Here is a 25,170-nt window from a genome sequence, read left to right as displayed (position 1 = left end):
GTTCTGCACGAGTCTTTACATTTTAATTAGAACCATACTGACACCCGCATTTTCAACTGTGAACTTCAGTTTCACAGTTAAGACTATTTCCTAGGTGCTGGTTTAGCAGCTAGGTCTGAAGATAGAAAGGAGATGCTGTGTTCAGTAAAATTCAGTGTAGTGTGGTCTCTATCAGTGAGACTAGATAACTGGTTTTTAACCCACGGTAAATAATGGTAAAAGAAGGGAAGAGATTTCACTGAAATACCATAGATTCTGTCACCATAAAGCACCCACCGGCATTTTCTTTCTAGAAAAGTGTAGAACAAAATGAAAAGCGGTCATCACACTTCTTTGACGATGACAGTGTGTTTAGAGGTCGATTGCCAGCGTTTCTGTCAATATTGCATTAGGAATGTAATCCTGGGTACATATCTATGCAAGACATTATACTGCAAAATGCAAGTTAAATTGATATTCAGCACAGCACAGAAAATGTAATAAACCATCACTCACTAGAAGGCGGTTGTTCAGATGTGTGGGAGGGGAGAACTTAAGTTTGCTTATATGTTTGTATTTACAGCTCCTTAACATTCAGAAGACCTCTAGGGATTTTATGTCCTTTTGTTTAAACAAACAAGCAAACACAAATAATGATGTAGTTAAACTACATAAAAATATAAGATTATAATAACCATACAGTCCTAGAAATTGGAAGGTTTGGAACACTTCTAACTTGTAAGAACACTTCAGAGAATACTCCAGTGTAATTTATAAGCCCCTCTAGACCTGTACATGTCTTGAGCTGATTGTTGAAGTGGGCTTTACTAGGAATTTCTGTTGCTGTACTGGAGTAGTGCAGGAGGTGGGGAGGGTAGAAGGGTTAGAACAACCTTCCCTAACAAGGCTTTAAAAGCTTCATTGGTAAAGTTATGCTGACGGAAGATTTTGTTACTTGTTTTTAACCAGGAGCAACCCGAAGATGACTACAATATGGGCAGATGTTATTTATGTGGGTAGCAACATTATGGATTGTGTTTTGCTGTTGTTTTTAAGGGGGACGTACATCTTTTAATTAGAACTGCAAAATGGGAGGGAAAAAACAAACAAACAAACAAAAACACCCAACAAACAACCAAACAACCTCAAACCCAAGAACCTGGACAATGACATCTATTTGATGGTGAAATTTATAGCTTTCCCAAGCTCGGTGAAGGTTTCTGTTCTCTAATCGCTGCTGCGATGTGTTGCCTTTTTTTTTTTTTTTTTTTTTAATGTGTGGTGTGACAGCCGGGGAAGGGGGGGGTGGGGGAGTGGGGGGCTTGTCGAGCTTCCCTGCGCTCCTATTGTCAGCCGCTCTCGGGAGCGCGGGGGAGAACCGGTGTCCCCCGTGCCTCCATGTGCGCCGGGAGCGCGGAGCTGCTGCCGCCGCGCTGCGCTGCGCCGCTCCCGCCCCTGCCGCCCGGGACCCGCCCGCCGCGCGGGGAGTGGGGCGCCGGCCAGCCTCGGCCCGGCCCCGGCCCGGCCCCGGCCCCTGCCCCCGGCCCGCGCCGCCGCCCGCCGCCGCCCGCATCATGCCGCCCCCCCGCCCGCACGCCACTCGCGCCCGGGGGCTGCCTCCTTTTCCGGCCCGCGGCGTGTGCATGAGAGGGTCTTGAAGTTGCCCCGGCGGCGGCGAGGCGGGGGGCCGGAGCAACTGTCGGCGGCGCGGGGCGCGGCGGGGCGCGGCGGGGCGCGGAGCCCACCCCCATCACCTGTTACCTCCGCTCCCCAGGTTGCCTGAAGTTCCCCGGCGGCGCCCGGCAGGACGGGGAGCGCCGCGGCTCCGGCTCGCAGGGACCCTACAGTGGCTGCTGCAGCATGGGCTGGCTCAGGGGGATTGCCTTGCTTTCCTTGGGAGTATTACTAGCAGGAAGAGTGAACTGCCAGCACGTGAAGAATAATGTGCCAAGGCTCAAATTATCCTATAAAGGTAAGTCTGTTGTCCTCTCTTATCCCCGGTTTTCCTCAAAATCTCTCTTCGTTGCCCCGTCGTTCCCTTCTCTCCCTACTTTCCTTCCTGGTTTGCCTTCTAAAGGGGAAATTGACATCAAGAGAAATTTATGAAAAAAAAAAAATACTTATAAAGCCACTCCGTGCTACGGTCGGTACCACGCAGTTTAGACACAGACAAAGAAGAGTTAGTTGCATTTGCAGACAAGGACTCCGGATCGTGATGAGGATCCGTGGAAGAGCATTTTCCAGTATTGTGCTATTTCATCGGACTTTAAAACGATGAGACGTGTTTGACCACCCAGCTAATCTCTCCCGTGCTGGGCATGTAGCTCAGCCACAATACCAGATCTGTTTCAAACAGCATGGAATAGATGAAAATTTGTATTTTCCTTATTTTTAGGCATGAAGTGGTTAAATTTCAAGTCATGAATATTCAGTTTGTACAAATCTGACAATCAGATGCCTAACATAAGCAGTAGATGGTGGGTTTGCCAAGAAACTATAAACTGAAAAGAACAGATCAGTCCAGAAAAGGAGGAAAGGACTGTTATGCCCTAGAAAATACTGCCTATTGGATGTGTAATGCGGTGCAATTTGTTTGAACTGGGATTGTTTTTGGTGTAGTCTGATGTATTTCATTAGAGATCACAGGGAAGGTGTAACTGAAGAAAGAGAGCTGTGAGATTACGTTTACGTTTGAAATTGTGTAATGCCACTCATACTGCAATTATCAGTAATTAACTTCTGTATAATAGAGCCAGTATTAAAGGAGGACTCTTAAGTAGGCAGAGTTTTTCATTATCGGCATAGTTCCTCTCTAAGTACCTTTTCAGAAGAATTCACTAAATCTGGAGAATGTCCAACTGGGAAAGAAGTTTAAAGTGTAAGAGCTGTATTGTTTCTAAAAGGGAGATCTATACATGTATGGGTAGATACTTCTCTCTCAGAAGAGGTGCTTCTCCATTGAAGGTTGAGAGAAGGAGCAGCAGCTACAGTTCTAAAGGAAGGGAGGAAAAGTAACACACTGGTCCTACAGTGGAAAGAAAAGGAGAACATGTGTGTGCATGCCTGGTCGTAGATGTCAATCTCAGTTTACAGTGCAGTGTCAATACTCTTGCCAGTAGAAGTATGTCGTTCAAATTTTTTTCATCTTTCTTGTGCTGCAAATGAAAGGGGGAAAAGACCTGTCTGATGCAAGACAGACATCATTTTCACACTCCAGATGAGAAAATAAAAATTAAACACCTGCAAAACTTGGAGGCACTGTATGGAGTAAATGCATGTGCAGGGTTTTATTAAAGAACGTATATATGCGGATTTGTGCGCGTTTAAAGATATGTATGGAAAGAACAGTTTAAGTTCAGAATCTGTTAATTTGATTTTCATAAGAAAAGCCATTTGTATTTATCACAGAATTGATTATTTTGAATAATGGGGTCTGAACGAAGCTTCTACTATAACTGCATGTCATGTCAAAATCTCATTAAAAACCTCCTAATTGTTTCCAAACTTTTACAATCACGCTGCAACTCAGATTAGTATAGAGACGCAAAAATGCTATAAAAATATCCTGTAAAGGGATTTAACGGCTAATTAATTATTGTGTGGGGTTTTTTCACCCTTTTAAAGTTTATTGATGGCTCAAGACTACTGCCCCTGCCCATACTGACCGAATTCACTGAAACTAATTTCAAAGGATGGCCAAACCTGACTGATAGTGGTGGTGGGTTTTTGGGGTTCTTTTGTGTTGTTTTTTTTTTTCCACACCACTGGTGCTGTATCCATATCCATTTTGCTACCCTGCTGATTGGCTGTTTTCCAGTTCTGCTCTTGCTAGGGAAAAAGGTCTCATTTTCAATTTTTAAATGCATGAGGCATCAAATTTTGATATGCAGTCAATCCTATATGATCAAAACAGGAAACTGGAAGGAACATTGGAGTTGTTTTTATGTTTGGCAGATCATTGTAGCAAGCAAGCCTATTTCCTATCTAGTAAAGAAAGTAAATGCATAGATGATTCAAGGCAAGCTAAAGTCGGAAGACTTACAGGAATTCACACTCCTGCCTTTGATTCATACATATAGTTAATCACATATTTGATTTAAAACATAACATTCAGATCAGACTGCTCACATGCTTAATGTTAAGTACCAGTGTAAATGCTTGGCCAGGTCAAGAGGAGTGTGTTGCTTATGCTACTGCATTGATTCTGAAGTATGAGGATGTCATTGTAAGTCAGGGGAAACAGCCTTATCAGCTGGGCCTTTTCCAGACAAATTTCTCTTCTAGCTCAGTATTCCATGCACAGATCAATGCTAACACCTTGGTTAGTAAGAGCCTTAAGAGCTGTAGGTATTGAAAATATGTCTTTCAAGCACTGTCTTAATACGTTGCATGCTAATAGGGTATACCTCTCAGAGTATACCTCACTGCCATATGACTATATGATACTACATGATTCATCCTCATGAAAAATGCCAGCTGTTAGGAAAAGAAGCTACCCAGTTACTTATCCATTCTGCCTCTCAGTAAAGAGTTGTTGTTGAATAAACTAAATCTATGATACTGAAGAAAAAAAAAATACACAAGGTAAAAAGAGTAACCCAAATGACTTCTTTTTTCAGTGGCTGTCACAAAGCTTTCTTTTAACATGCATGCTTGTTTTTTTGCCAAACAAAGTTTTGGAGCTAATTGTTGGTGCTTTATTTCAAAAGAACAGCTAGGATGTACTTTAACTTCTTGTTTTTCTCAGCTAATTAGATGTCAAACATGGTTAAAAAGCTCAAACATTTAGTTTAAAAGTTAGCAAAATGAGTCATGAAGGGTTAAATCCCTGCCAACCTTGATTTCCTATGGTCACTTGTTTTCAAAGGTCCAGTATTAGCTCTACCGTTTCCCAGGTTGCTGGACAGAAGTTTCAAGTGCTTTCTCTTAACTTCTTGTCACTCAGTCTTGCAGAAGATTAGAGGCATCCTATGGGACATGTTATGAATAGGAAGAGGAATTGTATAAATACATATATTAAGGCCACATCTGTGGTTTGAAAGGGTTCCTTCTGCTTATTGTAAAGCAAAGTCCTGGTTATTTGTTTTATATCACTTTGATTTTGCTGGCATATGAAAGGAAGGAAATTTGAGGAGAGCACTAGGGAAATCCTTGTCCAGGTGAAGTCTGTGATGAAACTCCTGTTCGGTAGCATCAGGATTTTGCTTTGTACATTTTAAAGTTTCCAAACATTTTGATCTTAGTGCATGTGTTGGAAAAGTTTTTCACAGGTGATATTTATCTTCTTATTTCAGTAAAACGCAATTAATATGATTAAAGTCCTGATCCAAAGTTCATTGAAGTCAGTAAGTTCTGGATAGTGGCCTAAGTGTGGTAAAACCATCTATAAAACTGAAAGCTCCTTTGAGCCCTTCAACCTCAGAGCTCTTCTTTTTGTGCCCTTCAAACACTTTGTGTCCTTATTGTAAAGTAACAAGAAATGTCATTATTGATATGTCAAAAGGAAAGAAGTATTTTCTTAAAGAATGTGGGGAGTTTCTTTGGGGTTTTGGTGTGTGGGGGGGTGGGTGGGTGGCAGATTTTATTGTTTGTTGGATTTTTTCAATCTTACCGGCTTCAAGATCAGTGACAGTTTATGTCACTAGGTCACAGATTTTTTTCAGGAAACTTCCACTGAACACAGAGTTCTCAGAAAGATGATGATCAAGTTGAGTGTGCAAAGTTTAAAATAATAAATATAGTCCTAGCTCCAGATGGGTTTCTTTTATCGTTTATTGTTTCCTATCTTATTTTGCTGTCTTCTATGTGTGGAGGTAAGGACACATAGAGATGGAACCAGCTGCAGTAACCTTTAAATATAAACATATAAGCCCCCCAAAAGAGAGAGAGAGAGTTTCCATTAATGATTCCTTGAATTCCCTTTTTTTTTTTTTTTTTTCCTAAGGCAACCCCAATGAGTAAATCTTGTGAACCTTACTTTTTCAAATCCATCTGTCACATCATATTTATCTATTGAAAATTATAAAATGCTGTAAGTATGTTTTGTAAGAGTACATGTTCTTCTCTATTATTGTTGCTCAACTGGATACATATTACTTGAGAATAAGTAACTGGAAAAGCATTGCAGACAGATTTAGCTCTATTACTCCCTGGCTCCAGTTCAAGCCGTATTAAAAATAAGTGTTTTGTTTAAAGTTGCAGTGATAGCGAGAAATACTGCATCCCTGGCATGTGGTTGATTTATAATTTTATAGCATGGATTTTTATATAGATGAAAACCTGTCCCTAGTGAAAGCAGCAACGAAACTTATGTCCATTTCAATCTGTTCAATGTGCCATGACGAGGGAGGAATGACACTGCACTGAACTACCTGTTTGTACTCTAGTGTAAATGTGATACTTGGTTTGTCGTTTGTTGATCCAGATTTGTTGCAGCTGATGACCTGCCAGTGGATTTGACTGGGGTTTTTCCTTTCCATCAAAATCTATATCTCACAGTTCAATACCATGACAAACATTGGGCATACAGGACAAAGTGGGAAAAGGAAATGGGGGGAGAAATATTGGCAAGTGAGCTTGACTCTCTTGAGTTGGGACCAGCATTGGAATTTTTCTCAGATTTCAAGGTATCTGTTTAAAAATAATTTTGTTTAAACCATGTTGTAAGAGTACTGTCTGAGGGAAAGGCCACTCTCAATGTGCCTGAGAAAGAGAAGATGTAAGAAGAAGACTGTGAAGGAAGGCAAACTGGTGATGTCTGCAGTTGAGGCACAGGTTTGTAATACTCAGCTTCCACCATTTCTGCACAGACCTTACTCTCAGTCAGTGCAGGAGACTGGGAGGCAGTTGAGATGTCAGGCACAGCCAAAGCCTCTTCAGCCTTTTTACCTCAAAATCATTCCTTCAGAGATCATCCAGCATTCATTTACTAGGGTCTTCATAAGACCTGAGAACTGTCAAAGGGCACAGTAGGACTTCTCTGCCTGCCTTTAACATGGCCCACAGGCAGACAGGAAGGAGAAACTAGTGAAGGAGTTTCATAAGCTCTCATCTTGCCTATATAGAGAAATTTCCAGATAGCTAATTAGGGCCAAGACCGGCAGTGTAATGAGAACAGTGTAATTTTGTGTTTCCAATTTTCCCATTTAATTCTACTGGAAAAAGTGGTTTCTGAATTATGGAACCGCCCTTCTCTGAGAAGCTGGAGTTCTCTATAATTATTGGTATTGTACAATTTGCTAACAACAAAATTATTCATGGAAGGTTCCCTGCTGACAGCAATGGAAATTACGCTTTTGCTGTGGACAAGGTGTGCAGCACTTACTGTCAGTGTTTGTTAACAGCATCTTTAAAACTATGACCTATTGAGGACCTTAAACCGAGCTCAATGGATCTACTGATACATGGAGTCTGCCTTAAAATTTGCTTCTGTGCTTCAAGTTTTTTGATCAGGACCGAAGTACCTATCTATTTGCTTAGGGCTTATTCAAGTTAGTATTTAGTCCGTAAGGCTTAGCAAAACAGCATTTTAAATAAGAAACCCAGTCTTTTCAGGTTGTTAAAACGTGAATGGGTTATTTATGATAATCTCTTCTCTGTGTGCCTCTGTATGTACAGAAAGCATTTACATGGAGTTCCACCTGAGAAGAAACCACCAAATGATTTGTATTTTCAACTCTTCCTTTTTGCTTGAAAGTGTTTTACAGTTTTTAATTTATTGCCGCACTGTGATGCTTTTAATATGCTTCAGGTTTGCCTGATCACTGATTCTACATACAGCTGCTATGGGAGTCATCCTTTTACTTACTTCCTCTGGCCTGTGGGCTTTTACTCTCAGGTGTATACCTGGAACGTTGCAGTGGAAGTACAAGCAATACAAAGTTGCTCCAATGTTCTGAATGTTTTCTACATCAGCTAGAGTCTGACTTGACCCTTGTTCAGTCTGAAGCAAAAGCACATCATCACTTGTGGCAGTGCCTAAGTGACTGAGGAGAAATCAAATCCTTCTAAGTGGTGTCAATAGTTGTGACATTTTCCAGTTGTTTGAAAGTTAAAAACAGTAAAATTGTCTTCAGACTCCCACAGGTTTATTTTTTAGCAAATGTGTGGGGTGGTCTCTGGCAGCTCTATGTCAAAATTTTAAATGGAAGTTCTGTAGTTTGTCCTGGTGCTCTTGTTAATTAAGGTTACACGTGAAAGTTGCTGCTGGTGTTGTGCTGGTGGGCGATTCAGCAAATTCCTTCCCTGGCAGGATTAAAGCTCCTTTCAGGAATGTCTGCAAGTTCACGGTCCTCCCACATGCAGTCTTCATATAGGTTAGCTGCTCTCTTCCAGTAACAGCTGTGGATAGTGAGAATAACTGTGGTGATAGTACATTTACTTGACTTTTCCTGATGTGTGGTTTTTTTTTTTTTTCTTTCCAAGTGGATAGTGCCCCAGTGTACAAGAGAGAAAAGGATGGCTACAGCTGTTGAGAGCATCAGAAATCTTGAGAGGGCTGTAGCCTTTCTGCTGCACCACAGGAGGTTCTCTGTGGTGTCTTTCTCTTTCTCTTTGAGTGACATAGTCAGCCACATTAGGCTTTTTTCACTGTCAATGGAAGGAGAGGTATCTTGGGTTAGGAAGGCTGAATGAAACTTTAAGGGTGCTCATCTCTTTTCTGTGACTGTAAAAGGAATTAATCTCCTCATTCATTCATTTAGTTTCTTTCTGGGAAGGTGTGAAAAGAAGGCCCCAATTAAATGCTATGGAAGAATTTAGGCTGTATTCTGAACAAAGGATCTTAATTTAAGAACCTGTCTGTGCTTAAAAGAGTATTTAAACTTGTGCAAAAATTCAACTGATAAAACTTAAGTATCTCTTCAGTATTTGTGATCTTGAGTTTACCTGAGATTGTATTTGCATCAAACTTTGATAGAGTAAGAAATACACACTATTCCTACATTCTTCAAAATAATTACCTAACTTATATCTCACATTTTGTATGTCTCTCCTCCTTAATAAGCTCATCCCAAATCCACTGACACATGCTGGAAGTGACTGTCTGGTGCAGCAGAGCTTTACTAATTTAATAGTTTAATCATTTGGAGCTTTCAATAAACTTTCCTCTGACCAGCTCTGTTGCTTTCTGAATATTTCTACACTTTAAAAGAAAAATGTATTCAAGACTCAATTTCATATCGCGTAGTTTGCAAATAAAAATAAACACGCGTATGTACAACTCAGAGGACAGGTGCTTTGACCCTGATTTTTCCTCTTTTTAGTGGAACTATCTCAATAATGACAGCAGGATGAACCCAAATTTAGGTTAATTTCTAGAAAAATTGTAAGGAGACTTGCAGTTGAGGAATTATTTTCTCACTTTGGGGATTACAAGTTCTCCGTAACATAGATACATCTACAGCAGTCCCTGAAATATGTGAGCACTAGACTACTTGAGTCACATCTAAGTTTCATCCTTTATTGTTAGATAGCCTAACACAGTAAAGTATTAAGTTTTTGCCATTCTTCTAATGTTTTAAAGTTGACATTTGTTGGGCAGCCTACTTATCTCTTAAGATGGATGTTGCAGAAACTTTAGAAGTGAGCAGCCAAATACAATTCTCATCTCGTATAAATATTTTTGTGCAAAGTTGGATTTTGCAGGGGACAATCCGAGGAATGAAGTAGTTATTTGCTTTCATCTAACTTGTGGAAGGAAGAAAAAAGAAAGCTCTCCTTTAGTCTCCACTCTAATGAAGCAAAGCTCATGTTGGTTCTGACGGCCCCTCTTGGCTCCTTTTGAAATTCCTGCCTTGTGTGAGAAAAGGGCACAAAAAAGCTCTGTGAGATAATTTAAAGGATTTGGAGCTGCCTTCCAAGGGGGAGGGGTTGGTGGCCTTTTCTAGAGGCAACAGAGGAAAAATACAGCTCAAAAGAGCTGCAGTGAGTGCAGGGTACAGTTTTCATCACCTGCTGTTGGTCCTTTGCTAGATATGGATCTTATGCCTGGCCAAGGCATAAAGTAAAGTTTCTTACAAGTCCTGTACAAAGTTTCCATTCTGGTAGGCCCATGTGGTAAATGCTAGTTCCTGTCAAGTCATAGGAGGGACAGCAGAAATGATGTCTGGGGATCTGAGAGAAAACTTCTAGATTTTTCCCCCCCCATATTCCCCTTCTACTACAGCAGGTGAAGGTCTGCATCAAAATTTCTTGCTCTGGTGGGCCTTGATGACAACAATATAAATGCATTCCTGAGCTAACTGCAAGTTGCACCATTAGGAAAATGGCTTTATTTCTGAATTGCTACTGTTCCAAGCTGTGTCAGGGTCCATCCACCAAGACCAATTGTATATTCAGATGTACAGGAGGGTATAGTAATATGTTCAAAGATCACCAGTTGGCATTTCTCTGAAATGTCCTAAAGGTGTTTGCAGGATGTTATCTCTGCAGTTATTAGTACAGTAACCCTGTGCCCATTGTCAGTCATTTGTACTCCAGCCATAAAACCTGACCTCCAGCAAATAGACAAGCAAGCGTTCTCCTCAAGTGAAAAGATCCAGTAATTTATTAAATTTGGAAGAAAATTCCTTATAGCTCTTTTTAAAGGGGTGTTACAAAATAAATGTTGAAAATTTTTGTTTTCTCTGCAGCCTGCTGTATTGAGATCAAGTTTAACACATATTTTTAATTCTACGTTTTCAGATTTTGTTTCCCATCTGTGATGGAATTGTAATCTGCTGGGTATTCTATTTCCTCTTCTGGCATCCTTTTGCAATTTTGTGTCTTTCATCATTCTTTTAAACACCAATGGAATTCACACTCTTTCCTAGACTACAGTCATGCAATTTAGGAAAGGTTAACAGGAACTCAGCACCACAACTGATGATACAGAGAAAGTCTATACTGTAATGAGGAATCAAAGAAAGTACCATAAATGTGAAATCCTATTAATTCTTTGTCTCTTCTGTGTCAGCTTTGTCACCTCTAAAGTGGTATTAAGTGATCTCATGAAGAATGGCTCAAGGTCGGAGACTTGCAATGCTTATTCAGAGCTGTATCCTCCTCTCAGAATAATCCCATTAATGTATATATTCAAACTTCAGTTAGAACTTATTTTTGATCAACTTAAAAAGGCCTTACAAGTACTTTAAAGTGATTGTAGTAATTATATTCACATCTGTGACATGAAACACATGCCTCTTATCTAACTTAATTCAATTTAGGTATTCCAGAGGGTTCTATACAGGAACCATTCACAATGTTTTTTGGAGTACCTGCCTACTTTTCATACTTAATACACTGTGAAGGTGACCCTTTGTGTTTAGTCTTTGAAGTACTGTCTACCAAAGTTATGCAAGTGCTTGCAAGATTGACCTGTTTCTCAGAATTTAAGTTAGTCCTGTCTTGTTTTCTAATCATAGCTGATAATAATATTTTAAAATTAAGAGCAAGATAAAAAAAATGTAATTTTTTTCTTATGCTTATCAGCCAGAACTGAAACCTTCTCTCTGGGCACTTCCTTCCCTTTCCACACAGTCTGCACATACCTTACTAGGACACTGGTGTGCCCCTACAGGTGCACATTTTCCTTCCTGACAGATTTTGGACACAAATCTTCTATTTCTTCCTGCACACAGCACTTCCCAAACCCAAAATGCTTCCTTGCCTTCTCCAGGATGAGGGCAGCCTTTCTTAGCCACTTGGGGAAATATTCAGTAATCAGTTCAGTCAGTTATAATTGTCTATCATTTGTGACTCACTCACCAGAGCACTGTTGCTTGACAGCTCTAGTTCAAAGCTAATAATGAGGACTAACTGCTGTAATAAATTCAGAAGTGGAATTCTTCATCTCTGTACAATTTGCATCCTCATTCCTAAATTAAATAAGAAAGCACCTGTTCCCTCCATTAGTTTGGTCTGTATGAAAATAAAAGTGTTTGTTCACATATTCCACATACCTTCAATGCAGTGCTAAAATATGCCTTTCACTGAATTAACTCAAGGAATTTTATTTTATTTTTTTTTTCTTTTAAGCTTCCTCATGCCACTTATGTAATGTAATTATTGTTTTGAATAACAGTATTTTTCCAGAATAAAGTATTTGCTTTCATCTCATTAATTAAGAAGCACAGAGCAAACAAAAGATTTTGTATGATTTTGGTGAACCTTTGAACTTCAGGCACAAGTTTGTAGTTTGACTTGTTAGACTATGATGTCTTACTTGACCATGTGCTACATAATTTTCTGACATGTTTGCTGGTGCTAAAAGAACTAAGTCCAGATTTTGAAGATGGCAAACAAACCAAGAGACCAACATAAAAGGTTGTGTTTATTTGAGCAAAGAAGCTTTTTCATTTCTCTTCAGAGAGAGCAGTGTCAAGTCTCATGTGTATTACTATTATTATTATATTAGAAATTTTAAGCTATTATCAATTATTCTGGAGTAAATTGAGTGTAACTTAATTAAATGGCTGTGACTGCAGTGGTGCATGCTTAAATCACTGATACTGCCAAATTGACATTGCACCAAAGGGGCTGAGTAACAAAACTCCTAGTTTTTTTAACACCATTTCTGTAACTGACTCCATAAACAGCCTTTTTTTTTTGCCCTTTTTTTTTTTTTTTTCCTTTCAGGTAATTTCTCATAACTGCCACTCTCTTAAAAACTTTTTCTATCAGCATGTAGGAATATGACAAACATTGAGTTTTGTTTCACTGTAGGTTGACCTCCATTACTATGCATAGAAAATATTTTACCTTATGCCAGACATATGGAAGTAATCAGTGTATGTAAATGACATGACAAGAGGTGAAATACAGCTTTTTTAGACTAGGAAATGCACACTTGTTTCTGGTTATAAGACACTGAAACCACACCAGAAAAGTAGACTTTAGGTCTAAAGTTTTCCTTTAAAATAGCAACTGGTGGCTGGGTAGAATAGTGAGGATTTTTTAAAACCATCATGAAAGCACAATACTGTCCTCCTTGAACCACTCAGATCTCTTGGACTTCAGGGTTTAAGAGGGAATTGCTTGCATGTGCAGTGCCAGTGTGTGAACCTGTTCTATGTAGAGGTGAATTGCTCTGGGACCCACTTAAAAGTGAGTACATCCTATGGGCAAGTGCTCAGTAATACAAGTCAAGTTTCTTCAAACATGGGGTTTAACAGGCAGGGCCAAATTAAGTTTCTGCTATTAATTTTCCTTCCTGATGTCATGGTGTGTCCATTGTGTGATGATTTGAACCTACTCTAAAAATCAGGGGTCTTGAGGGGTTGAGTTATTTTGTTGGGTTCTGAGTGACCAAGGGAGTTAAAAACAAGGCTCCGCCTTTCAAATAGTTTGTAAAACTGACATCTTCTGGCTCTTCTCTAAGATAACTTATATTATGACCATAATGCATTCACTGTGCTCTCAAAAAATTCCATTCCAAGAAAACTAGATTTTATTTTATATTTTATCTTTTTTTTAAAAAAATTGTTTTATTATTTTGTGTATTCAGTGTTGCAAAAAAAGGGCACTGTCAGACTTCATTCTGAGCTGAAAAATGAACAGATCATTTTGTTTCATAAATGTGTGGAGAAACTGTCAAAGCTCCTATTTGCATGTGAATGGTCAGCTGAGCTGGGAAGGGAGATATGTAAGTAATTCTTTAGCTAGCTTCTGGCAAAGATCATTGCATTTCAAAGTGCTGTGAAAAACAGCACCATAAAACTTTAACCTATTCACAGGTATGGCAACTCGCATGCCTTACACAGATCTGCTATAATGATGACCACTCAGAGAAAAATGAGTCTTAAAAAGCAGTATCAGGTCTCCCACTCCTGTACAGTTTACACTTTTAATATTTCAAAAAAGAGAATTTCCTTCTCCACTGAAAAATAAATAAAGGAAGAAAAAGGGAGGAAAAATAATGCATGAGATGTAAGCAGCAAGCAGATGCAGACCTTCACTGAAAGTCTGACAGCCAAGTGTGATAGGAGTGGAAGAAATGTAAAGGATTCGAGTATTATTCTGAATTATGTCAGTATCTGACCCAGGAGGCACCCAAAATAATCATTAGTTTAATATTCCTTGAAAACCACTCAGCATTTCTGTATCGTGCTTTGCTGTTGTAGCTCAGTACATGCTCAGCTAGGTAGAATGAGGGAATGTTTTAGTGTCAAACTTAATATGTTCTTGAAGATGCAGTTCTTCATGCATGCAAAAAGTGGGGAAAAGGGAAAGCAATAGGAAAATGAGGAACACAGATTAAAATATACATCATAATAGGCTCTGAGCCAGACAATTTTCTACATGTTTTATTGTACCTCTTGTCTGCTTAGATAGAATTGTCATGTGTATATATGGAGAGAGAAAGATTGACTAAGCCATTTATGCCTGAAACTGTGGTTAGGCAGGCACAAGGACTAGAAAATATTTCCAAAGGAGATAACATGGGACTGTTCCTGTAGTTTGCCAATATAATTTTTAAAGGACAATTATTCTAAGGCTCTGGGATTTGCTCAATCACACTAATATTCCTGTAATGAAATGGGATTGGTCTTGGTATTGACCAGGAGATTAAAAAATGAAAACAAAACAAAATAAGATTGATCTTACAAACTCCTACTCATGAGTAGTTCCATTGATTTCAATGTGCATGGCACTCATGGCATGAAGTGCCTGTTTCGAAAGATGTAGAAGTTCTTCTTCACTTACGAAACCAACAAAAGCAAGCAATTAGAACAGTCACTCAAAACTTTTGAACTCTACCCAGTTAACAGGAAGAAAGGAGGCAAAACCTGTCAAAAATTACTCTTCTGTTCCCAAAAGAAAGCTTTTGTTCGGTAGCAGTCCTTCTTGATCTTGCTTTTCCCATGGCTCCACTGTGTTCTTCCACAAGAGAAGTACTCATTCCCTGTCTGGGCTTTATTGCATCCTCACGTTCAGTAGGATACAACATCAACGGAATTCACTGTGAAAGACCTTCACTCAGTCTGCTTGATCTTTGAGTCCTTTGGAATGTTTGTATCAATATAAATTCTGTATCAATATAAAATATTGAATGCCCAAACAAGTTTAAAAATGAGTTTTTGAGCAAAGGAATATTGTATCTTATCCGAGTCCTCTCCCATTTTCCCTGTTAATGGGTCTTTCCATTTAAACCTTCTGTGCAGACGTCCATCGGTGTGAATGTAACAGTGCACATCCTAGACACACATGAGCCTTGAAGCAGTTGCACTGATTCAAGTGCAGTAGCTTTAGATAAGTAATACTGCAATGTTGGAATAGAATTTCCATAACACAGTTGTTCTATTTCAATAACTGTTCCTGTATCCATTAAAAAGGGCACTACATTGTGGAAACTTTTATCCTTTACTGGAACATCACTTACTTGCTACAGCTATGGCTCCAGGCACTTTGAATGAGAGTTGCTACTGCCTGCTTCTCACTTGAGTTCATTGGGGAGGGCCCGGGAGATATCCCCACAGCAGGAGATTCAAGAGCTGCTTTCCCGCCTCTCCAAATAGCTGCCAGCACTAGCAGGAGAGTAAAGAATTCCTGCTCCTTTTCAAACATCAGTCTGACAAAGTGGGACAGCGAACATGGGGCCACGTGCTTCCTCACCCCAGACATCTTGTCAATGGGCTCTCAGTGCTCTTTGCAAAACAAGAAGAAGAATCTCAGATTGCAGACACTCAGATGTAGCCACTTGTGCAGACACTTCTTTTATCCTAAAATTTATTGTGGCCTATGTCAGGTGTTAAGAAAATGCAGAGTCTCAAATGCAGTAGAAGGCAATAAAATTTTTCATAGTTTATGATAGGTATGCATTTAAAGATGTAAGCAGATAGAATGTTTTCTATTAAAAATAGAGTTGGAAACCATTTCTGGCATAAAATCCAATAGGAAACACATTTGCACAACTTCTGATTTCTGGAACAGTTGGCTGTGAAGCCCTTCAATAGGTTATAAGGGGCATCAATGCCATGAACTGGGGCTGTTACTTTAACTAGGTTAGCAGGCAGAAAAAACCTGCAGAGTAACTCGTGAGTAAACAAGTCTATGATGTCTTGGAACAGAAACATGCTACCACTTCTGTTGTGCTGGACAAGGGTGATGTTGAAAGGTAGAAATTACATTATATGTTAACATACATACAACAGATTAATGCATTAAAAAGGCCACTTTGAAAAGGTATCTGAGGCTCTTCAAGTGATAACTTAAGAACACACAGACATCAGACATCTATATGAAGTTGCCAACCAGTGGCAGGCTATATGGAGCTGTAAATTCAACATGGGGATATTTTTTCCCTGCTTTGTCCTACTAACACCAGAAGCTTTCACCCATCTGATTACTCTTCCAAAGGGAGTATGGTTATGGTTGGTTCAGCTTGTCCCTCTGTGAAGCTAAGACAAGGGAATAAACTTTCCAAATTGTCTGAATTCTGAAAGTATCCTTAGGTGCATGCATACATTTACCTACATAATGTATACAAATATGAAGCTATTTACACACCCTTACTTGGACCAGATCCATAAACAATGAAAAATTATGCCACACCCTGCTGTGAGTTATTTTTAGCTGTTCCTCAGAAAAAATGTCTAGTTCAAAATTAAGCTTCAAAATAATGAATGATGTGTTTTGTGTTTCAGTGGGTATAAACGTTTGCATTTTTTAGTGGATGATTTAAGCATGAGAGATCTTGCATTCCTAAATCTGTTACAGAATGTGGGTGGTAGGTGGATCTTTCCTCCTTTGCTCATACCAGGAAACAAAGAATGGATGAATATTTGTCATGTTTCATCAAGACAGTGTTAATATTAATTGAAGATAGACGTGTACATTGTGGAGAGAATGACAGCTTGCTTACAGTAAAAAATTCTGAAAATGAAGACATTGGCTTTTAGTATTTTAGGGGGTGTTAACAGTATTGGTACAGAAGCTATACAAACATCAGTCTTCTGCAGTAGTCTGTTAATTAGGCTAGATATGGAGGAGATCAAATGGTATTAAAAAAAACAAACAAAGAAAAAAAACAACCCACAAAATCCCCAATAAACCAGTAACTAAAAGCCCAAACCAGAGTAAACTGAAAATTCCCCACCCCCCAAAAAAAAAGCCTAGTACAATTTTATTCACCTTTGACATAAGAGCTATCAGGAACGATGTTTTCTTCTGTTCTCATATTCTTTCCTTAATCATCTGTAGACATCAGTAGTAACTTCATTAGGCTGAGTTTTGGTCTGACAGCATATCTTTGTTCTTATGTTCCCATCTCCACCAAGATCAGCCTGGAAATTTCACCATCATTGTCAGGATCTGTTCTCAGTCCTGCCCCAGGGAGAAGATAATCCTCACCTATACCTGCTAAGAAATTGTTATAAGAAAGATATAAGACATAAAGAAGAAGAAATAATAAGAAGAAATGAAGGGTTGGGGATTTTAGCAATGTCCTTGCATCTTAAACTGGAAATGGAATGAAATTTTATCCTTAATTGCATTTTTTTCCTAAAAAGTACAAAACAAAACCCCCAACAACAACAAAAAACCCAAGCAAAGCTATTTGTAATAAAAACATTACTCATACTAGTATCGTAGCCCTGGCTTTGCATTTATTGGCATAAATGCAAACTTATAAAGCTGTGTGGATGTTTGCCATATGCAAATCCATCCATCCATAAATCAGCGTACAGACTGGAGGCTGCACAGCTGAAGTGACTGTAATGGTAAATGAAACCTTTCACCACCAGGTCAAATGTAGTTCAGCATATCTGGTAAATGAAAAAGCACTGTCATACAGGAACTGGTCTGTGGCATGTGTGAAACAAGTGACTGACCAGTTCACACTGTTCACCTTCAACCAAGATCTGCGATGGCAAAGCACTGAAGGAATCTGGCTGATGACCATTCTCTCAAAGTCAGTCATAAAAGGAGAATTTGCCTTATGAGACTGTCTGGTAGTGTATTACAAGGATTAGGCAGGCGTTTTCTATCGAAGTGTATTGTCATGAAAAAGGAAGTTTCCATTTAATCAAAATTTTCCACCAGTTCTATCCAACTGAAAACATTATTTTGGATCGTTGTGCTGATCTGAGGCCCACATTAATGTATTCATCAGACATTAACCTCTGTGTGTGCAGTGTAACATGAAGGTTTATAAGAGCTTTGTGTGGTTTTACCATTTTCTTCCCCTTTCTTTCCTGAACTGGACCATAAGTCACTGAAAGTGCCTCAGACATCAGCATAAGGACAGCATGAAACGTATAGCCCAGTCTCAAATCCTGACCAATAGATCTGAATCACGGATGAGGCACCTTTATCCTTTGTATAAGTTGCAGTTCAGTCAAGACACACTGAAAAGCATTTCCAGGCTTCTTGATTTGGGAATATGATTTGGCCATGTCTGGGCTGTGGACTGTATGCACCGTTTTCTCTGTTAAAGACTATGGAAGCTAAGAGCAAAAATAGATAAAAAGATAAAAAAATAAAAAAAATTACTGCATTTTATATTTTCCTAACTTTTCACTCTGTGAAAAGTTACACATTTTGACTCTTCTTCTTAATTGTAAAACACATGTTGGAATATTGTAATTTCCCTTGAGGAAAAAGAAAAAAATCCTTGATTTTCTCAGCTTTACGTATTCCTGCTATGCAACTGTGTGTCCTAGAAAAACAGTTTCATAAAGTTCCTATGTGAGTTGTCAAGCTCCGAACCATCTTGACATGTGCACCTATGTGTTACTGTCAAAACATAGTATTCAACATTTATTGCAGCAAAAACATCACTCAACATGATTCTTTAAATTGATTTAATAAATTACTTCTTTTAAAATATTATTATTATTCATTATAGTTTCCTTAACAGAACTGTTGCACTCCTTTTAAAGAATAAAGCTTTTAAGACATTGATAAGTCAAAATATGTGTTTGCATTCACATTTCAGGGATGTTAATGATGTCAGGAAGATTGATCTTGTGGCTAAAAATGTGAATTGGTAGATGATCTTCAATTCCAGGGTCTCGTACAAACTTTCTATGTGACATCAGGTATTTCTGTGCCTCAGCTTCCAATCTGCAATGATTTTTTGTTCAGTTGTTCTGTTTCCCATTGACATTGCAGGTTTTTTGAAGGCAAGGACTACGTTTTTATGCAATGAGATTCTATCTGTAATATTTAGAACAAGCAGTACGACTGATAAATAACAGGAGCATTAAGTTCAAGTCTCAAACAGCTGAGTACCAATTAAAAACCAAACAACTTGCTTTCTCGTAAGAAAGCACATAATAATCACAGCGTCACAGAACATTAGGGATTGTGAATGACCTTGAAAGATTACCTAGTCCAACTTGCTTGCCAGAGCAGGGCACACAGGAACACATCCAGGCAGGTTTTGAATGTCTCCAGAGAAGGAGACTCCACAACATATCTGGGCAGTCTGTTCCAGTGTTTTGTCACCCTCACAGTGAAATAGTTTTTCCTTATGTTCATGTGTAACCTCCTATGCTCCAGTTTGCACCCATTGTCCCTGGTCCTGTCATTGGACATTACTGAGAAGAGCCTGGCTCCATCCTTCTGACACTCGCCCTTCTCATCTTTGTAAACATTACTGAGGTCACACCCTCAAGTCTCCTCTTCTCCAAGCTCTTCTCCAAGAGCTCCCTCATCCTTTCATAACAGCAACAACAAGGGTGTGTGTGTATGTGTGTGAATCTAACACACAATTCCTTAACTATATATCCAGCCTAATTTCATAAACCTGAGAAATATAGTCACTTGACAGATACCTTTCTGACTACATTACTTTTGCAACTGTTTTTAGATGCCTGTTCTTTTTAGAGGGAGGGGAAAAAGAGGTATTTTTTCAGTTGAAAATGTCATTGATTATTTCCTTTTGATCTTAAAGAGTCTTTAAGTGATTATTCCGCCGCATATAAAATTCAAAAGCTGACAGGTTTTATTTTCAAAGTGTCTCCTTTACATGTCATCTTTATGTTAGGCAGTCCTCTAGATTTAGAGGCTGCAAAATTATTCAAATTTGTTACATACATTCATTTCGCTATGAAAAGACATGCTTGTTTCACATTACTGTTGAAGAGATTGGTGATGAAACTCCATTCTCTCTTTTTTTTTTTTTTTCTTTTCTTTTTTAATCTGTGGTTTCAGGTGTAGTTTGTTATATCAGTCAACTGGAACACTATAGATTATCAAGGGACTTCCAAGTGTCACACAAGAAGAATGACTGTTTTCTAAAACAAGCTGTGCAGTCCCCTAGACTCTGGCATGGATGAATTTATGAGGGTTACTAGGCATAGAAAACATTTCTGAAAAGTCAATCCCATGTTGTGTTTGAATGTTAAGGAAACCATCTTTTCATTCTGAGGGGTTTAACCTTTCTTGAGGAGGTAAGTCTTGGAACAGTGGTTCTTATTTACAAAAGGTTTCCTTTATTTTTCACAAGGAATACAAAACCAGAGTTTCTCCTTTTCAGGAGTTACTCCTTCCTTGATGTAAGTACACATTGGCATTGGTGATTCATTCAAATACAGATTATTAGAGTAATAATAAGTGACAACCTATGTGTCATTTTGAAATAACACACATTATGGCTCACATCATGTCTTCAGAGAGCTAAGCATTGTGTTATTTTGCACTGGTAAAAGCGCTGAAGTTTTTGCACTTAAAATATCCTCCACATAACTCAACTTTCAACTGAGTACACAACTTGCATTGTGCAACAGCGTGGGTCTCTCTCCAGTCATTATTAAACCTCTCTTACCTTCCTCTTGGATTGCTGTTCCCGCTTCTGTGGCACATGTTCAAAGCTTTTGGAAAGACATCAGTGGACTGTGATCAGTCCTTTAAACTGGTTGTGCTAGCTTGGTACTGCCTTGTATGAGGTTCTGGATGTAATTTAAGCCCTTGGCATTGCTCTGTGGAGGTGCAATGTGAATCCTACTAAATTCAGTATGAGTCTTCCTATTGATTTTGATGTCCTACAAACCAGGCCACAGTCCTTGGTTATAGCTGATGTTACAATACTAGTTCTCTTTATGAGCTTAAACCAAACAACTGGCCTTACCTGATGGGACAGGCAAGATGCAGGGTTATTTGCTTGCATGGGATTTCTGACAAAATCTTTTCAAGTCATATGCCAGCTGTGGTAGACCTTGCTGTGCAAGCTTGAAAGTGCTTTAACATACAGGATGATGTAAGGGACGATTTTTGCGGAGGTGCTTGCCACTTAAATGCAACCCTTGAAACTGATCTATTCAGTATGTGTGATAGCTGAGAATTAAGAACGATAAAATCATTGAATTTTGGAGGTTGGAGAAGACCTCTAAGATCACCAAGTTCAGCCACTGATACAACACCACTATGGCCATTAAACCACTCCCTGAAGTGCCATGTTAATATGTTTTTTTAACTCCACCACCTTACTGGGCAGCCTATTCCAAAGCCTAATCACCCTTTAGGTAAAGAAATTTTCCTAATAGCCGATCTACACTTCCGCTGATGTAATTTCAGACCATTTCCTCACAGTCTATTGCTTGATACTAGGAAGAATATCAGAACAGGGCCTGGTGTTGCACAAACTACCTCAGGCCGTGACGAACTCTGTTGTGTCTTTTGTTAGATTACTCAGTGTTCTGCAAATCTTCTGGGACAGATAAATGGACAATCCAGGCCTGCCAGTTCCATCAGAGTGATAGTGAATTTGTTCTCACATAAGAAATATTCAGGACTGTGTTTTGTTGCAAAATCCAAAACAGAAAAAAAAAAAGTGAAACAAATCATCAGCACATCTTTTCCAGTTCCAGTGAAATTTACCTCCTACATAACATTTCCAATATAGAAAGGATTTCAAAGAGGAAAATCTCACATGGATTAATGTTTTTGGTTGCCAAGGCAATAGTTTGGAGACCTCTCTAGCACAAAACAGATAACATTATAAGCAGAAGTAGATTAGTGTAAGGAGAAAATGTATCGACTTCAGGGAAGACAGTGCTCTGAGTGTTATATCTGTAGAGATTTTATTAATTTTTATTTCATCATTTTTCCACTTATTGTCATACTTTTGTACTCTTATTTGTATGGCAGGCAGTCTCTCAATGAAGTGTAGATGTCACTGGATAGGGAAAATGTGTTTCTGTGTGGAAAACCTGACAGTCCATTTAATGAACCAACCCTAAGGTAGGCAGGGAATTGAGACATTGTGGGATAAATGTTCATGCCAAGATCGTACTTTGGCTTTTTTTCGGTGACATGGGGGAAAAAAAGACACAACCACATTAGTGGTTTTGAATGGGGGGAAAAAAAAATATTAATTGACTTTGTTTTTGAGGAGTAAAAATAAGTAGCTTCAGCAGATACTGCTGCAATTGGCAGCTGAGAAAAAGCAGTTCAAGTGCAAAGAAGGAAAATAAACAGTGATAATTTCTGTATTTATTTCTTTTCAGTAAATAAGGTCTTAAAATTTTCTTTTGTAATCATAAGAGAATATCAGTATAATGGGCTTTTCCAAACCAAACATGACTGGATCTAAGCAAACGAAAGCACTTAAACCAACTCTGAATCATTTCAAGCCTAGCAACAAATTACAAAGGCATTTCAAACAGGAACAAGAGCTGAATCTTGCACAGTTCTGTTTCAGAGTATGTCTATACCAGTTTTTCCCTTTTTATATTCTCTCTACCACCAACACAATCCAACCGGTGTTGGAAGCAGATGATAAGTTACTGTGTTTCTTTAGAACTGAACATGCCCAATTCCTTGCCAAATATTGCTAGGGTTTGTTTTCTGACATTTTTCTTCTACAGCTCTTTTTCCAGTTCTTCTAAGCAAAACCAAGACAAAGTGATAATTAATTTCCAGATTCTTTGACTGACTGATTTCAAAATACATTCAGTTTTATCTATACCCTTTGATATTTCTAATGCAGTTCTGAACCTCAATTTTTCAAAGGTGTCTAGTCAGCAGAAGTGTTGGATGTTTAACCCCTTTGAAACTACTGCCTTTTATGAGAGAGAAGCCAAATCAAAATAATATTACTCATTCATCCTTTAAAAGTTCCTCTCATCTCTGCCCCACACTATACATTTTTAAAATCATCTTCATGGTTCAGAGATCACTTTCAATCAGATCTCAAGGCACTCTTTGTACTTTTCAGTGTATATATGCAAGTGTATATTCTAATATATGTATTATATGATAAGATAAAAATATTGCAAGTGTGTTATATTATGTCACCTGGATAACAGGGAGAGATAGAAGTAACTTGGGGAAGGGGGGTGGGGGGTGGGGGTGTATAAAATCTTAAACCATTTACCAGAAAAATGAGCTGAACATTTCAGATTTGGAAGCATATTATGCAATCTTTTTTTCTTAGGTAGTAGTTTCTTTTGCTTAACATAGTGGGTTTCACTGTCCTGAAGAAGTGGGCCATACCAATTTCCTGGTATTTTTCACTCCACTGATTCAAAGGTCTTCTCATCTCTCTTGCCTTGAGATTCTGTTTGCATCTCATGTAAGAATTTTCTGTCTTGTCATATTGATTATTTACCTGTGAGATCACCTCACTGTGCTTATCAGAGAAGTCTGGCAAGAATCTAATGGCAGACATTTTCCAACGATGGTACATAGTACTTTGACAGAGTCTAAAAGTCATGAGAGCAGATAGATTTCAGTATCTAATTGTCAGAGATCTCAAATATGAAATGCTTTCTAACTCAAGGATTGAAGATTTTGCAAAGCCTATTCAGAGCAGAGGTTTCTTAATTATTCACAACAATGGTAGCCTACTCCTCAAGTTGTAATTATGTTGTACAAGCAGATGAGTGTTTTTTTCTGGCATACGATGACCCCAATGAATTTGGCACATATTTCCTTAGAATATGGGTGGCTGTTTCTATTTCTGTTGTAGGTTTGGCTCAAGGTTGGTTTTGGTCAATCAGGAAACAGGAGTCCCACAGCACCAGGCATCCATGGGTCACAACTGCATAACCCAAATGACACCTATTTAATCATGCTTCTTAGATGAGCTTCACAGCATGGATAACTATTATGCATTTGTGGCTATTTGCCTGTTTGCTGGATACACACAGGCAGGGCGACCAGAAGAAACCTACACTTTACAGAGGTCTGGGAAAGCAGTTTGATACAGGATCCACTGAAGCTACTGTTAAGATCCTAAATATGCAGTGAACATCATATTTTCTTGCATGAGTGATGGAAAATGACTTTACATGTTAGTCTGTCATGCTTGGCAGGAAACATATACAGGTATGCTACATTTAGTAAGGCAAAGCTTACTGGTCTCCACAATTGCAAAACTCCCAAGAAATTCATGGTATTATCCCCACTCTATTTGGTGCCTCCACAGAATGTGCTCAAAGATAATTCTGAGCTTGCTAAGATGCCTAATGCAGTTGTCAGTCTGCTTTTACAATACAAGTTGTTCAAGAATAAGGAGCTCTGTCTACTATAGGGCTCAGGTATAGAGAAAATATTCCATCCTAGGATGCCTGTCTCCAGACAGAATATGGAAATTATGCCAGTTATACAGATAGCATCTATTAGTGGGGTTTGAAGCAAGTGTTGACTGATGGTTAGGGCTAGTAGTACCTATTGACTGACATTGATCATCCCATCCCTGTGAGCTGTGAGGAAATACAGCAAGAAGCAGAGAATAGAGAACTGGTGCTCTGTAACTAGAGACACAGGCCTAAAAGGTTCCTTGAAATGAGAATATAGATTCTCTAAATGGGTCTTGAAATAAATAAAATACAATAAATAAAATAATATCAATAAACAGTGAAACTGGATAGTGTAACACCTTGGAAATATGACCCCATACTTTAAAAATCTATAATAAAGTGTGTTCAAACACTGATGTAAATTTCTTCACTATATTTCTATTAAAAGTAAGTGCAAAAGAAGTGTAGGGGCTTGACAATGTGACTTTTCTATAGAGTCTAAAGCTGTAGTATCGCAGAAGTTGAGTGCAAGGATTCAGACAACTTTTCAGCAAGTGCAATCCTCAGACATGATTTGTACCTTCAAAACCTAATTAAACTTGTTCATGCTTCGACTCCTAAGTGGAGGTAGTATGACCAAGTCATCTTTAAACCATGTCTGGCAGCTAAAGGATGAAAAATATTGATATTATTAATAATGGAAGATAGCCATGGACACTAAAGGGGATTTATCTCCAGTAACTTAAGA

At 38.7% G+C, this 25,170-nt stretch overlaps 1 protein-coding gene across 1 annotated transcript in view; it reads left to right on the top strand.

Annotated features, from left to right (window-relative positions):
• The first annotated feature begins 1,696 nt into the window (after positions 1–1,696).
• The window catches only part of SEMA3A (semaphorin 3A), a 166,331-nt gene continuing 142,857 nt past the window's right edge, over positions 1,697–25,170 (top strand). The window contains exon 1 of the mRNA XM_054178150.1: positions 1,697–1,951. Coding sequence (XP_054034125.1) covers positions 1,840–1,951 — 112 coding nt within the window. The 5' untranslated portion in view covers positions 1,697–1,839. The remainder of the gene's footprint in view (positions 1,952–25,170) is intronic.

This window comes from Dryobates pubescens, chromosome Z, assembly GCF_014839835.1.
Source record: "Dryobates pubescens isolate bDryPub1 chromosome Z, bDryPub1.pri, whole genome shotgun sequence".
Classification (NCBI taxonomy): Eukaryota; Metazoa; Chordata; class Aves; order Piciformes; family Picidae; genus Dryobates; species Dryobates pubescens.
This window is presented reverse-complemented; position numbering and strand designations above follow the sequence as displayed.